This window comes from Nycticebus coucang, chromosome X (genome assembly GCF_027406575.1).
Source record: "Nycticebus coucang isolate mNycCou1 chromosome X, mNycCou1.pri, whole genome shotgun sequence".
NCBI lineage: Eukaryota > Metazoa > Chordata > Mammalia > Primates > Lorisidae > Nycticebus > Nycticebus coucang.
Genome location: NC_069804.1, coordinates 62,340,480 through 62,356,091, shown reverse-complemented (window position 1 = coordinate 62,356,091; position 15,612 = coordinate 62,340,480). Strand labels below are relative to the sequence as shown.

Sequence of the window (15,612 nt, the reverse complement as noted above, 5' to 3'; positions counted from 1 at the left end):
GTGGAAACAACCTAAATGTCTTTCAACCCAGGAATGGATTGGTAGGCTGTGGTATATGTATACGGTGGAATATTATTCAGCCACAAAAAATGGAGATTTTTCAGCATTTGTACTAACCTGGATGGAGGTGGAACACATTATTCTTAGTGAAGCATCACAGGAGTAGAGAAGTATGAATACTATGTACTCAATTTTGATTTGAAGACAATTAATGACAATTAATGACATGGTGGGGCCTGGGGGATGGGGAGAGCAGACAGAGAAGGAGTGAAGGGCTGAGGGAAGGGAAAAGAATAAAAAAAAAAAAAGAACAAGAAAAGAAAATGGTGACTACTTAAACATTTATTTTCAACTCAACATGTTAATATGTTCTTTAGGATATTGTATCCTCATTTATAAGTGACATATGTTTTTAATTATTATAAAATATTATTTTCTCCAACTTTAATGTCAAGTGTACCCACATCAAGTAGAATGATTTTGATGCATTTCTTCTTTTTCTATTGTCTATAAGATTTAGCATGATCTGTGTTTTGAAATTATCTTTTATTTATAAATATTAGTTGTCTATTTTCTGATACTTAAAAAATTAATAAGAAATTAACTGATGACTACATACTGAATCTCAGAGTCAAAGCATTCTATAATAGACATACTGTTATTTGACAATGTAAATGTTACTTTCTTTAATTATATTGCTTAATATTTCGATGTAGCAATTGTCTGATTCCTTTTCTGAATGTATTTATGTTCATCGTTCTTTACAAAGTTTTTGTTTCTAATCCTTTTTTTTTTTTTTTTTTTGAGACAGACCCTTAAGCTATTGCCCTGGGTAGAGTGCCATTGCATCACAGCTCACAGCAACCTCCAACTTCTGGGCTCAAGCGATTCTCCTGCCTCCGCCTCCCAAATAGCTGGGAATACAGGCTCCTGCCACAATGCCCGGCTATTTTTTGGTTGCAACCGTCATTGCTGTTTGGTGGGCCTGGGCTGGATTGGAACCCTTCAGCTCTGGTGTATGTGGCTGGCGCTTTAGCCACTTGAGCCATAGGCGCCGAGTCTTTGTTTCTAATCCTTATCTTAAACATTGTTATCATTATTATATTTTAAGTCTTTTTAATTTTGTGAAGGCAAAAAAATGGAAACCTAATTAACACGTGTATATGTAAAAATAAAAATAAAAACACACACATAAAAATTTGTGAGATGGCTCGGCACCTGTAGCTCAGGCGGCTAGGGTGCCAGCCAGCCACATACACCAGAGCTGGCAGGTTCAAATCCAGCCCTGGCCTGCCAAAACAACAATGACAACTACAACCAAAAAAAAAAAAAAATGGCAAGGCACTGTGGCAGGCACCTGTAGTCCCAGCTACTTGGGAGGCTGAGGCAAGAGAATTGCTTAAGCCCAGGAATTTGAGGTTGCTGTGAGCTGTGACGCCACAGCTCTCTACCCAGGGGCGACAGCTTGAGGTTCTGTCTCACAAAAATGAAATAAAATAAAATAAAAAGGGCGGCGCCTATGGCTCAAAGGGGTAGGGCGCCAGCCCCATATGCCGGAGGTGGAGGGTTCAAACCCAGCCCTGGCCAAAAAAATGCAAAAATAAATAAATAAATAAATAAATAAATAAAATTTGCGAGATGAGGTTAAAGCAGTTCTTCTATGGTGTGACTGTATGTACAATTCATACACTGTAACTTAAATCCCAAGGTGATGGTGTTAAGAAGCGGGGCCTTCGGGAGGTGATTAGGCTAATAAGATGGGGTTAATGTCCTTAGAAAAGGGCTTGAGAATGAGTTCATCCCTTTTTTGTGTTTCTACCATGTGAGGATGGAGCAAAAAGGTGGCATCTTGGAAGCAGAGAGCAAGCCCTTACCAGACACCAAAGGTGCTGCTGATGCCTTGATGTTGGACTTCTCAATCTCTAGAACTTGAGGAAATAAACTATTGTTTATAAATTAAAAAAAAAAACCTGAAATAATGCAATGCTCACCCATTTTAAATGTGTCCACTCAGGCTGATTTCTAGGAACTGAAATTGTGCGCATGGCCCAAAAAAACCCTGATTTCAGTTGTAATCTTTCACCTCAGTCCTTTTCTGAGGGCCTCTTGCCTTCTTTGGGCCCACTGTCATTGTCTGATGGTGTAGGATCACTGAGAGAAGTTAGCTATTATACTTTAATTGGGTGCCTTTCACTGAAAGAAGTTAGCCATTATACTTTAATTGGGTGGCTTCCGGATGCTAGAAAAGGAGTTGGTTGATGGGTCCCTAAATATAGCAGCCCTCTTGAGGATAGCCTTTGAATAAATAGTACCAGAACCTTCTTGAATTATGGAATTCAAATGCTGGTGCTGGATGAAACATGGGTACACAAGAGCAGGGCCCAGCCAGAGTACTTCAGTTAAAGGGATTCCTTCAATTCACAATCTACCCCCAAAAGCTCCAAAACAGGACTTGCCTCTGAAGTGTCCAGCCTCCCTACCAAGAGGTGGCTTGTTTTCTCTTCATGTGAACAAGGCAGTGCCTACTATATACTTCAGCACCAGCCTGGCTTATTTGTTACCTTCTTCCCTCTATCCTGTCCCCAGACCTTTCCAGAGACATAGAAGGCTCATCCTTGTTCCCTCTACTCCCACTGTGACCCAGATGAGGACCTATGGACTTGGAAGATGTGTGGCATGAAGCTCACTGTAGGAATACCTTATTGCTAAAATCTGTTGTGTAGTGGTAAAGAAGTCATAACCCTCCTAGGGACCCCCAGATCATACATTCAGCCATTTAAGAAGTTGTGTGGGTGGCTTGACACCTGTAGCTCAGTGGCTAGGGTGCCAGCCACATACACCAGAGCTGGCGTGTTCGAATCCAGCCCGGGCCTGCTAAACAACAATGACAACTACAACCAAAAAAACAAAAGAAAAAAAAAAAGGGTGGGGAATAAATAGTTAGCACTTGGACTTTGCTAATATATTTTTTATTTCTTCTGTGAAACAATAGGAGCTAAATAAAGGGTAATGGGTATGGCAACTCCAGCCTCTTAGGATTCTTTTTATCAGAGAAAGTGGAAGAAAATGAGGGGGCACATGATAGGGAAGGGATTCTTTTAATATGCAGGTGCTTCAGGCGGAACCAAACTATTTCACTGGTATTCTCCCATCCCACTGGAACCGGTGCTTCTAGGAGCGAATGAGATGAGTCCATCAGTCACCAGTACTGTCATCAGTGTTGCCAGAGAAATCAAGGACAGACATCATGGAATCAGACAACTTGTTGGCAATTTTATCTGCAGATGAAGAAATACAGGCAATCTCTTGGTGGCTGGCTTGCTAAAAGGCAGCCTGATAATGCTGACCTACCTCTACTTTGGTCTGTACCAAGCTCTCAAACCAGTTCATTCACCTCCAAACACTAAACCAAAGAACTAGGGGGCTGCTGGAAGCCACTGCTCAACCTCACAGGTAGATCCATTTGTCTATCTGTGAAATGATTACCCCAACATAGCTTTTAATTTGAGGTTTCAGACTTACTGAACTCCCAAATATTTTTGTCCCTTCCAAATACTAAAACAGTAATTTGCCTTCACTGTGTTGAACTTAGTGCTTTGATGTTACCCTCAAAACAAGACTTCTCACAGAAAAGGGGCAGCATGGCAGTAAAAGCTTTGAGCTTGCCATGCATACCTCTCATCCCCCAGACACAACCTGATCTCAGATGTCCCTCATATTTTACCTCCTCCAGAAAGCCTTCTCTGATTGCCCCTACCTAACCACCATCCCCAGGTTGGGTTAAGCTCCTTCACTGGGCTAGGAGATGTTGTGTTTCCAGAATGATCACTCTGTGCTGCAAAGTCTTATCTTTTCCCCACTCCCTAATAAGACTAGGTATTCGAGGGCAATTCATCTGGAATCCCAGGACTCTGTGTGAATCCTAGTTATGAAAACAATCTAGTTCAAAGAATAGGTCTGATGATGTCAATCGTACATTTGCACTTTGGCTCCATCAGTTACTAAGTTGTCTTATATTGAATGTGTGCCTCTGGGTCTCAGTTTCCTCACTTACCAAATGAGGATAATATTTTTGCGATAAGTTAGTGAAGGTAGGGCAGCGCCTGTGGCTCAAAGGGGTAGGGCGCCGGCCCCATATGCCAGAGGTGGCGGGTTCAAACCCAGCCCTGGCCAAAAACTGCAAAAAAAAAAAAAGTGAAGGTATAAATGTAGCATAGAGATCTGAATGTGCCAATTACACAATGGAGCATCAATAAAATTAAGGGAAGCTCTTTTGTGTACTGATATGGAACTATCCCTAAAATATACTAAATGGGAAAATGATGGAGCAAAACTGTGTGTCCAGTAGAGTAGTAGTATTTGAGTAGAAAAAGAGAATATACAGCTATTTGCTTATGTATCTATCTCAGGAAAGGGACACAAGAAATTAATTAACAGGTTGACTATGGGGGAAGGCTTGGATAACTAGGAGATGGGAGAGATTTTACTATATACTTTTTCACACATTTTAGATTTTTTTTTTTTTTTGTGGTTTTTGGCCGAGGCTGAGTTTGAACCCACCAGCTCCAGCATATGGGACTGGCGCCTTATCCCCTTGAGCCACAGACGCCGCCCAACACATTTTAGATTTTGAACATACTGTCTATTGATAAAGTAAAAAAAGATACAGCCTACAAGCTACCCAACACATAGAAAGTATCTCATAAATAAATGGTGGCTATTTGATACACAGACTAGGCCAGTGGTTCTCCAAGTATGGTCCCCAGAGGAACCTGTTAAAAATATGAATGCTTGGCTTGGCGCCTGTAGCACAGTAGTTACTGCATCGGCCACATACACCAAGGCTGGTGGGTTAGAAACTGGCCCAGGCCAGCTAAACAATGGCAACTGCAACAACAACAAAAAATAGCCGGGGCTCGGCGCCTATAGCTCAGCTGTTAGGGCGCCAGCCACATACACAGCGGCAGGTGGGTTTGAACCCGGCCCAGGCCTGCTAAATAACAATGACAATTGCAACAAAAAAAATAGCCAGGCATTGTGGTGGGTACCTATAGTCTCAGCTACTTGGGAGCCTGAGGGAAGATAATCACTTAAGCCCAAAAGGTAGAGGATGAGCTGTGACACCACAGCACTCTACCAAGGGCAACATAGTAAGACTCTGTCTCAAAAAAAAACCTTGCAGACAATTCTAATACAAGCTAATGTTTAAGAACCACTGAGCTAGCAGCTGAGCCTCCTAACCCATCTCTGCCCCCTAAACCTTAGCCTGGAGCTGGACACAGATATACTCATTCAAGAGCCCAAATCAAGGATCCAGGCAGGCCCCTTTAAGAATATGGATGCCCAGGTGCCCCCACCTGTACGCTTCTGCATCCTCTTCTTATTCTTCAGGGCAGACGCCAGAGCCTGGCCCTGCTGCAGGGGATCTATTTCCATGATCCTCTGCAACATCGGGCGGCGGTCCACTGCACAGACATCCACAGTACTGTTGTTCTTGGGGCAGCAGCCCACCTCATGTTTAGCCCACCCCACCTGATGATGGTTTGGTTTGGTGCAGTACCCAGTGAGATCTCCAATCTACAAAAAGAGATAAGAAGGTCAAGATCTCCTGGAGTACTTCCAAAAACTTCTACAGAGGCAGCAGGGAAAGCCTGGAGCCATAAGGAACTAAACTACAATTCCGGCTCCACCACACACTAGCAGGAGCTTAGTTAACCTCTCAGTCTTAGTTTGCTTATCTGTCAAATGGGAGGATTGAAAATGGGTAGCTTACATGGCTTAACAAAAATAAAATGAAAAGGTACAGTTATTTGATAAATGACAATTGATATTACAATGATTCTTTACTTATGTAACCCTTACTCAATTTAACAAATATTTTCTGACACGTATTTTATGTCCTGCTCTGTGTGGGGAAATGCTGGGGACAGAGAATGCATCATCTTCAGTTATACTTTAAGGAAGCAACCAGGCAAAAAAGTATACAACAATCTATACAAGTCAGAGGAGACTTGTAACTTCCCACTGTAGACAGGAAGGATGAGTGACCAAGAGATTAGGGGCAATGCTGGTGGTCAACATACTACTAATTGAGAGGGTCATTCCTGACTAAACATTGAAAAGCACAGACTATACCTGGGCACCAAAAAGGATTATCTAATTGGGAGAAGTTTTAAAAGGTCAATGTGGGCAGTAAAAGCCAATATTGACAGAAAGCTTATTATATGCCAGGTACCACTGTAAGCATACATATACACATATATATGTAATATATTTAAGTATTAATTCATTTAATCCTTCTAACAATACTATGACAAACAAGATACCGAAAGTCACGTAGCTAGTAAGCAGTAGAGATGATTAGAACTCAAGATATATGGTTCCAGAGTCCATGACCCCCTACTACACTATAGTGGGGAAAAGACAAGATGGGATGGGTCTGAACAACGCGACCATATTATAAACCTCTGGGGTTGGAGACAGGGCCACCATTCACAATATAGTATACCTAAATGGTGTCTCTTAGAGTTGTGCAATAGGTGGCCTAAGCCTGGAACCTGTAGTAGAGTAGGAAACTACTGTAGGTTCTTGAGGGAAAATGCTATGTGGGCTCAGTAAGAAAGATTGGGGGAGTGGCCTTAAAAGCAACAAAGGAACCTCTGAAACTACATGAGGATGGGAATGGTGTGATTCCTGCTACTGCCAGAGTTCAGACCTCATCTTCTCTTACAGACTGACTACAGGATACAGTTTCCTCTCTGGACTCCTTACCTTCACCGTGGCCCTCTCTTTCTAAAAAAATCTGATTTTTACTCCAGCTGCCAGAGTGATGTTCTAATATACAAACCCGACCATGTAGTTTCCCTGGTTAAAACCCTTCTAGATTAGTATGCAGCCATGAAAAATAAAGGACAGCTCTTTAATAGGTAAAATAATCTCCGAGATGAATGTGTAAATGAAATAAGAAAAATGCGGAACAACACAAATAGCATACTATTTGAATTAAAATAGTTATCTCTATCTGCTTCCATGTATGTATTTGTATATATAAATATGGATAGCTCTGAAAGGACATTCAGAAGTCTGCTAAATAGTGACCACCTCCAAGAAAGGGACAGGGTGAGTGGGAGATAGAAGAAGGAAAGAGACTTATTTTCACTGGATAGCCTTTAATAAATATTTTAAATTTTATTCCATGTATACATATTACCCAGTTAAAAATACAAATAAAAAGGAAAAAAAAAAACAAATAAATATAATAGGGGGAAAAAAATCTTCACTCAAAAAAAATAACCAGCTTTTCTATGGTTTAAAGTCAGACTCAAGGCCTTCTGTGATCTGATTCCAGACTCATTTTCTCTGCCTCCTACCTCCTACTACAGCCATAGCTCACCACTAGCAATTTCCCCAACACACCACACTTCTTTTGGGGCCTCAGCATTAGCATAGGTTGAGCCCTTGCCCATATGCTGCTGGCCCCCTTGCCCAAAGAACTCATCAGCTTTCAATGCTTGGCTCAAGTGAGACTTCCCTAACCTACAAGTAGTATAGGTTAGGGCCTTCACAGCCATGATGTCCCAACTCCCAACTTCTGCCCCCCTCGCCATGAGTCTTTCATAACAGTGCAGATGTCTGTGTCTAAAACCCTCTAAAAATGTGAACCCCTGAAAGGCAGAGATGGGGGCACTAGCATAGGAAGAGGCTGAAAAAACCTTCAAGAGTCATATCACACCCTGCAGGTTTTGAATAGCAGGCCTCAGGCATGTAGACTTGTGCCTGTAGATGCTGGGGTGCCATGGAATTTAAGCGGGAGAGGTAACATGGTCAGATTGGGCCATTAGAAACCACACAATATACATTGAAGTAAGTAAGGATTTTAAGATTTAGTCTAGGGTTATAAGAATGGCAGGGATGAAAAGAAGTCAACAGCTTCTCAAGAGATTTAGGAGGGAGAAGCCACAGGACTTGGTGACTGACAGTGGGATCCTAGATACTAGTTAGGAGGAAGGAATAGTTACTTGCAACTTGGACAATTGGGTAGTTAAATAGTGAAACAGGTTCTACGGGCTAGAATCAAGGCTGGGGAAGCTGCTTGGGAGAGGGTGCCTTCTCCTTGAACCTATCATCGTTTAGCAAAGGATACACCAGGCCGGGCATCCAGGAGCCCACAGGAAGTGAATAAGCCACCCACATCTCGCCACATGAGAGATAGGAAGAAGGGAATAAGTACTCCCCAGAGCCCTGGGTAGAGAAGGTTGCCATGAAGAAAAGGGTTAGGTACCTTATACATGGTGGTTTTATTTTCAGTGGCATCTGCTATTTTCATCATCGGAGAATGGAGCCACTTGATCTCCATTGGGAGTGTGTCTGTGTCACCCAAAAGCTCATCAGATTCTCCAGTGGCCAAGCCTTTAACACAACGAATACCACTCTCAAGGACACAGTTCTGAAGGACCCAGTGGCGCCATTTTGGTCTTTCATTCTCCAATTTAGAGCAAACCTGAAAGTTCCTAGTTTCGTTTCTTAGTAAGCCACACCCCTCCCCATCTCCAGGAGTGCATCCGCCCCCCATCCCCACCCCGCCGTTAGAATTGGCAGGACCAAATCAGCTTTAAACTCTAGTATAGGTATAAGAAATAACCAATCCAGGGACCACCCTTTGTTTCCCACACCCCTCACCCCATATCCACCTCATAACCACCACCACCACCACCCACCCCCACCCCCACCCCCGAGCACGGGGCTCTCCGTCCCAGCTGCGTCTGGGAGTGCTGGCAGCCCAGGCTGGAGCTTGAATAAACGCCCTCGTGTGATTGCATCCGTGTCTGGCTCTCTCATATGGTCATTGGGGACCCCGATTCTTGGATGTAACAGTTCCACCCTGCTGCCTGCCCCATAGATAGGCCTCAGCAAAAAAGGCATGTGGATGCTGCCAGAGGAGTCGAGTGGGAGAGTATTTTTGTTCCTGCTGAGAGGCCACATGACAAAGGGTTAAAAACATGAGTTTTGCAGTAGGACACCTAGACTCACCTGCTCGGAGCTGGCCTCAGAGCCCCACTCTGGAAAATAGGAATGCCACAAGCTCTATTCACACCTACAATGGTTTGGCACGAGATGCTGCTCTGTAAATGGTAGCCCCTGGGATTCTTTTCCCAGGATTAGGACCCTCTTCTTCTCTCTCTGGCACCTTGCCTGGAACTGATCTCCACAGCAATCTTCAGATGTGCCTACTGCTCTTGGCACCACTACCCTCACACCTGCTTCTACAACTTTGTTCCCATCCCCTTCCCAGGGCCATCTAATCCCTATTCACCCTTATCAATTCAGCACTAGGGCCAACTTCTCCAAGAAACCCTTACCACTAGCCTCTCTCCCACCCTATTCAATTTCCCATACCTCAATCTTTTTGCCAAAATGTACTTTCAAAGATGAGGTACTTTTTTTTTTTTTGAGACAGAGCCTCAAGCTGTCACCCTGGGTAGAGAGAGTGCCATGGCATCACAGCTCATAGCAACCTCCAACTCCTGGACTCAAGCAATTCTCTTACCTCTGCCTCCCAAGTAGCTGGGACTACAGGTGCCCGCCACAAGGCCCGGCTATTTTTTGGTTGCAGCCGTCATTGTTGTTTGGCAGGCCTGGGCTGGATTTGAACCCGCCAGCTCAGGTGTATGTGGCTGGTGCCTTAGCCGCTTGAGCTACAGGCACCAAGCCGATGAGGTACTTCTTGCCCTCACATCTAGCCAGAGTCAAGCATCATAAGAATGTAAGCTCAAATCCTGCTCAACTGCCCACTTAACAGAAGAAAAAAACTAAAGTTCAGAAAGTAGACTAACTTATGCCAAAAGCCCCATGAGGAATAAACCAGGAAGCAGGCAAATATTCCTTTCCTCATGTGTAAACCAGGGACACTGAAAGACCCAGAAAGGGAAAACTATGGCCCTCAAGAAAAACAGAGAACCTAGAAGGCAGGGTTTTCCCAACTACCCACGAGTATCTACAAACAGGCCCAGAGAACACTGGGCACCTTTGTTATGCAGAGTTGAGAAGAAAGCAAGAGCCACAAGCCAGGGCTGCAGAGAGTAGAATCTAAAGAGAATACTCTCAGGAGTTTCTGAAAGTTATCACCATAGCCCAGCAAATACTCATCTTAATAACAGCTAACATTGGTCTCTCTCTCTTACCTCTCCCTTCATGAGAGGGACCCACTTCCAACTCTCCTTGGAAGTGCTATAACTTTTCTCTTAAAAAAATAACAGCTAACATTCACTGAACATTTGTTTACTATATATTTACATATATGCTAGATGTGATTGTTCTAAGTGTCTTACATATTAAACAAATCTTCACAACTACCTTATGGGGAGGTGTTATTGTCCTCATTTTACAGATGTCACTGAGAAAGGAAGAAGTGAAGTAACTTCTTCAGCATCATACAGCTATAAGAAAACAACACTTGGAATTTGAAACCAGGTAGTATATACTTTTGTCTACCTAGCTGGAAGAATCTAAGACAAGAGGGCAGGAGAGCTGGTTCACACCTTTCTGTGACTTGGATACCTCCCTCACCAATGGGAGTAAAGAAGGAAAACCTAAGATCCCCAACAATAAAAAAAAAGAAGGAAAACCTAAGAATTGACTGGAAATGGCTGTGAAAAAGCTCAGGGCAACATTAGAGAAACAGTTTTTGAGAGTAACGTCTCAGCCCATTTCCAGGTCCTGATATAAGAATGGAGCCTCACATTTCTGGAGCACTTTAATGGGGGTAAGCACATACTTGGCTGATTTCTTTTATAGCTACCAAAAGCTCACAACTACTACCACCCTATAGCCCATATTAGAATTCTCCACCTTGCAGGAAAAGAAATTAAGCCTAGATCTATTTAAACAACTTGTCGAGGCCGGAGGCAACATCTCGAACCTGTAATCCCAGCACTCTAGGAAGCCAAGGCAGAAGATTGCTTGAGGTAAAGACCAACCTGAACAAGACATCCCATCTCTACCAAAAACAGAAAAATTAGCTGGGCAGTGGCAAGTGCCTACAGTCCCAGCTACTTGTGAGGCTGAGGCAGGAGGATCAATTGAGTCCAGGAGTCTGAGGTTGGAATGAGCTATGATAATGCCACTGAATTCTACACAGGACAATAAAGCAAGACTTTGTCTCAAAAAAACAAAAAATCCTACCCACAGCTCAAGCAGAACCAGGGGAGGAGAAGGTCAAACGTGGGAAAGGACATCAGGTTTATGTGGCTCCACTAGTGCAACATCAAGTGCACCCACCCTCCCACACTTACATTCCATGGTGTCTTCATTGGCCTGCTCAGTATCCCCGATGTCAAAGACCTCAGTCATTTCCTTAACAATCTCAGCACTGAGATGGGTGGGCAGAGTGTGGGTAGGTGGTGGTGGTGTGTAGAAACTGATCTTCCCACTGCATTGGGAGGTAGGGGAGATTAATGGTGAAGTCATTGAGAAAACAGATGACCAAAGAGAGAATGAGTTAACAGCCAGAAACAGTGAAGGACAACAAATTGTAGGCAGTGGCTTCTGAACAATAAGGAGTTGCTGGATAATCACTGGACATAATGTCCCAGGTAGGAAATGACCTGCTGCCTTGGCCATCCCCTGCCCTGGACCCAGGAAATAAGGCTGTTCCACTGACTGCAATGAGTACAGATGAGCTCCATTCTGGACCTGGGCTTCCAGAAGACCTTAAACCTGCCTCCTCACCTCACCCAGTCAGCCAGGACAGCTTTAGCTGCCTGCTCCTGACTGTATAAGCCTCCCTTCTTCTTCTTCCCCAAGCGGTGGGCCACTGCAGTCAGAAAGTACTCAGTGTTCTGGAACCCAGGGATGCCATAATACTTGGAAATCTGGTAAAGGGAGGATGGAGAAAAGTCATGAAGAATGAAGAGCCCTTGTAGTGGGGTAGGGCATCAGCCAGACCCCTGCTGCATACCTCCTCCAGATTACAGTGTTGCAGGATGGTCTCTACTGGGGTCACAGGGTCTGTCAGCTTCTGTACGTGGACACAGTTGCACAGGATGGTACCCACCTCTGAGTTGGGGCCTGGGACAATGCCTGGAGCATCCAGCAGCCTGATGAACTTGTCCAGATAGACCTCTTGCATGAATCTGGAGCAGGAGAGAAGGTGTGAATGAGTCCGGCATCCCCAATCACAAAGTTAGGCTGGGAGAAGGGTGTAAAGGAGTAAGGGGAGTGTGTATTAGAGATGAAGATGGAGAAATGTAGGGCTAGGGGTAGGAGCTCTGGGGCCCTACATATCTGGGGCTGATTCTAATCTAGTCTCTGCCACTGAGAACTGAGATGCAGGAGCTTAGGCAAGTTTTTGACTCTCCTAGGCTCAGGTGCTTCATCTAGGCAATGGAACTATTCATTATTATCCCAATCTTGCATGGCTGTTACAAGGCTACAAGGAGCTAATGGGGAACACCCAGTTGAGCACCTGGTCCACACCTAGGGTATGTCAGGTACTTGAGGGCTATTAGTGAGATTGTCATGCCTGGGTGAACAAGTAGAGGACAGTCTAAAATAAAGACAGGAGGGTGGTGCCTGTGGCTCAAAGGAGTAGGGCGCTGGCCCCATGTACCAGAGGTGGCAGGTTCAAACCTGGCCCCAACCAAAAACTGCAAAAAATAAAAATAAAATAAAAATAAAGACTCGGAGCCTTGGGACATGGGAGTTGAGGAGAAATGGTAGGATCAAAGAGCTGTAGAGTAAGGGAGCACGCAGATACTTACTTGGTGACCCCAGGAACAGCTCCCACACTGCATGCACGGTTGCGCTTCAGGCTATTGATCAGGCTGCTCTTCCCGACATTGGGAAGGCCTACAAAGTAGCAGCAGATGGCTCATGGCAGAAAAAGCTCTCAAGAATATTTGGGCCCGCCTGTGTGAGGCCCAGACAGGGGGAGTGACCAGGCCATGGTCACTCCCCCAAGCCAAAAATTGGTCCCCAAAATTTTGATCCCCAAGCCAAAAATAAGAGTGTCACCCTGCCTTCCCTCCCCATGCCCTAACCAAGCCTTTCTACCTACTGGGACTTTCTCTCTCCCCCATTTGTGAGCATACTAGGTAGACTAGAGTTCCTCTCTCTAGATGTGGTGTGGCACCTCCCACCCACAACCAGCCTGGGAAATGATGATCATTGCAAGGCCTCAGTGATATGATCCAACAGAAAGTATAACATCCAGAAGCATCTACGAAACAGAGAACCTAGTGTAATTCCCTTGGAGGCCAGTAGAGCTGTCCTCCAGATGCTGGTTCTCTGTGCAGCTATCTGACTGTGGTATGTGTTTTTCTGTATGGGTACCTGTGAGTCATTTTCAGCCTGTGGATGTCTTTGTGTATTTCTCCCTTAAGGGGTCTGTCACCATTCTTTCTGTATGTGCTCAAGTTTACATGTACATACTACCCATGCATATGCCTGGGTATACCCCTTATGTGAAATCTCCCTTAATGGGTCTCGCTGTCATCATTCTTTCTATATGTGCTTGAGTTTACATGTACATACTACCCATGCCTGGGTATATCCCTTACATGAAACCTCTGTTCACTTCTCTTGCACTCTGTCTCTTGGGTCATTTTCATTCTACGTGTCACTGCTTTTCCTTTGTTTCTCTCCCACTCAGTCTTTTTCTCTATCACATCTGTTTTTCTGTATAACTCTGTATATGCCTATATCTCTGCTGGTTTCGCTCTCATTCTGGTCATCATCCTTTCTCTGATTCTCCCCACTCCACCATTTCTGCCTCTTTGTAATTCCCTCTATGCCAACTCTACCAATCTCTGCCTATGTTCCTCTTCTCTGTATGTATTCCCCTCCATGCACACTGTATGTTTCACTGTGTCTCCCTAATCTGTCTCTATTCTCTCTATGCATATAAATGTATCTGTCTCATCATAGACAAGTTTGTGTATTTGTATCTCTCTGTGACTCTAGGAACATGATTACATCTGAGAGTTGTAGTATACCTGGGAAATGTGTTGTCTCCCTGTGACTCTATATGCATGGGTGAGGGGGGGAGGCTTGGTCTGCATGCATTCTGCCTTGGGTCTGTGTCTCTAGATATGCCTCCTCCAGACCTACAGTGTGGATCTGTATACGTATTTAGATCTATGTATATGTATTCCTCTACACAAATATTTACAGCCTGGTTCCAGCCTGTTTCTACGAGTATCTCTCTCTGAATGAGTCTCTATCCCTGCATGTCTCTCTCATTCTTTCTTTGGGTATGCATGTCTACATATCTATATACATGGGTCATCTCTATCCTTCTTATACCTCCTTCTGCAGATCTCTGTACATGTGCCTGTCTGTATGTCTCTTTTGACATTTCTTTCTGATTATATCCCCTTCTGTCTGAATGCTTCTATTACTTAAATTTGTCTCCTCTTTCAATTCCCCACGAGCTCTTCCATCTGGCTTCCTAGTTCTTTTTCTGTCATCTTCTGTGTCTATTCATGTATGTATACCTACATCTTCAGTGTCCAGCTTTCTCCCCAATGTCTTTCTCTATTGGCTTCACTTTCTCTCCCTGATGATCTGTCTCTGCCTCTATCAATTCCCTATTCCTGTTCCACTGTCCCTCCCCTTCAGTAACCTAAGTACCAAAAAGACCCAGGTTTGAGGCTTAGCTCTGCCTTGTCTTGCATAAGGCTGAGTTCCACAAATCGGTTTTCCTTTCTTTGAGCCTCAATGTTCTCACCTATAAAACTGGCATGGTTACTCCTCCCTCCCACAGCTGATAGAATAAGATGGTAATAACTCCAAGTCTGGTGATCCATGATTCTAACTCTTAACACCACCATGATAATGGTAAGTATGCTTTCCCACACGGAGCAACACAAATTGCAAATCACAAACTGCTTTCTAAACTACTCCCTGCTTCTTTAAAAAGGCAACACAGGTGGTGCCTGTGGCTCAGTGAGTAGGGCACCAGCCCCATATACCCAGGGTGATGGGTTCAAACCCGGCCCTGGCCAAACTGCAACAAAAAAACAGCTGGGCGTTGTGGCAGGTGCCTATAGTCCCAGCTACTCAGGAGGATGAGGCAAGAGAATCGCCTAAGCCCAAGAGCTGGAGGTTGCTGTGAGCTGTGATGCCAGAGCACTCTACCGAGGGCAACAAAATGAAACTGTCTCTAAAAAAAAAAAAGCATCACTAAGTTCCCAGCATCCTTTCCTCCAGTGAAGTCTCAGCCCAAGAAGGAGCCTGGGCCCCATAACTGCTTGCCAGACCTTACCCACAACACCCACACGGATGTGAGTGCGCACTTCACCAAGACGGCAATAGTTCCCTAGAACCCTCATAAGATTTTCAGCTCCAAAGCAGGCTTTGCTTTTCAGCAGCGACTCAGAGGCCTGCTCCACTGGCACACTGCAACGATTCTGGAAAACAAGGGATGGAAAAGACTTTGGATGGGAAAATAAGAGAAAAGAAGAGGCACTGGGTGGGAAATGTGGTTATGAGCTCAGATTTCCAACTTTCAGGTCTCCATATGATCACTGAGCTCCTGAGTCTAAAATGAAAGGCTTCCCATGTAAGTCCCTGAACACCTGCCATTTCCTTATTGCCCCCTCCACTGTCTTTGCA

General features: G+C 44.4%; 1 protein-coding gene across 6 annotated transcripts in view; it reads right to left on the bottom strand.

The window, feature by feature from the left end:
• Nucleotides 1-2,958: 2,958 nt before the first annotated feature.
• GNL3L (G protein nucleolar 3 like) overlaps nt 2,959-15,612 on the bottom strand; it is a 52,793-nt gene continuing 40,139 nt past the window's right edge. For all 6 annotated transcript variants that reach the window (XM_053579274.1, XM_053579278.1, XM_053579280.1 and 3 more), the window contains 8 exons: nt 15,263-15,407; nt 12,759-12,846; nt 11,957-12,131; nt 11,728-11,870; nt 11,292-11,428; nt 8,282-8,409; nt 5,358-5,577; nt 2,959-3,278 (listed from right to left, as the gene is read on the bottom strand). In XM_053579274.1, coding sequence (XP_053435249.1) covers nt 3,196-3,278; nt 5,358-5,577; nt 8,282-8,409; nt 11,292-11,428; nt 11,728-11,870; nt 11,957-12,131; nt 12,759-12,846; nt 15,263-15,407 — 1,119 coding nt within the window. In that variant the 3' untranslated portion in view covers nt 2,959-3,195. The remainder of the gene's footprint in view (nt 3,279-5,357; nt 5,578-8,281; nt 8,410-11,291; nt 11,429-11,727; nt 11,871-11,956; nt 12,132-12,758; nt 12,847-15,262; nt 15,408-15,612) is intronic.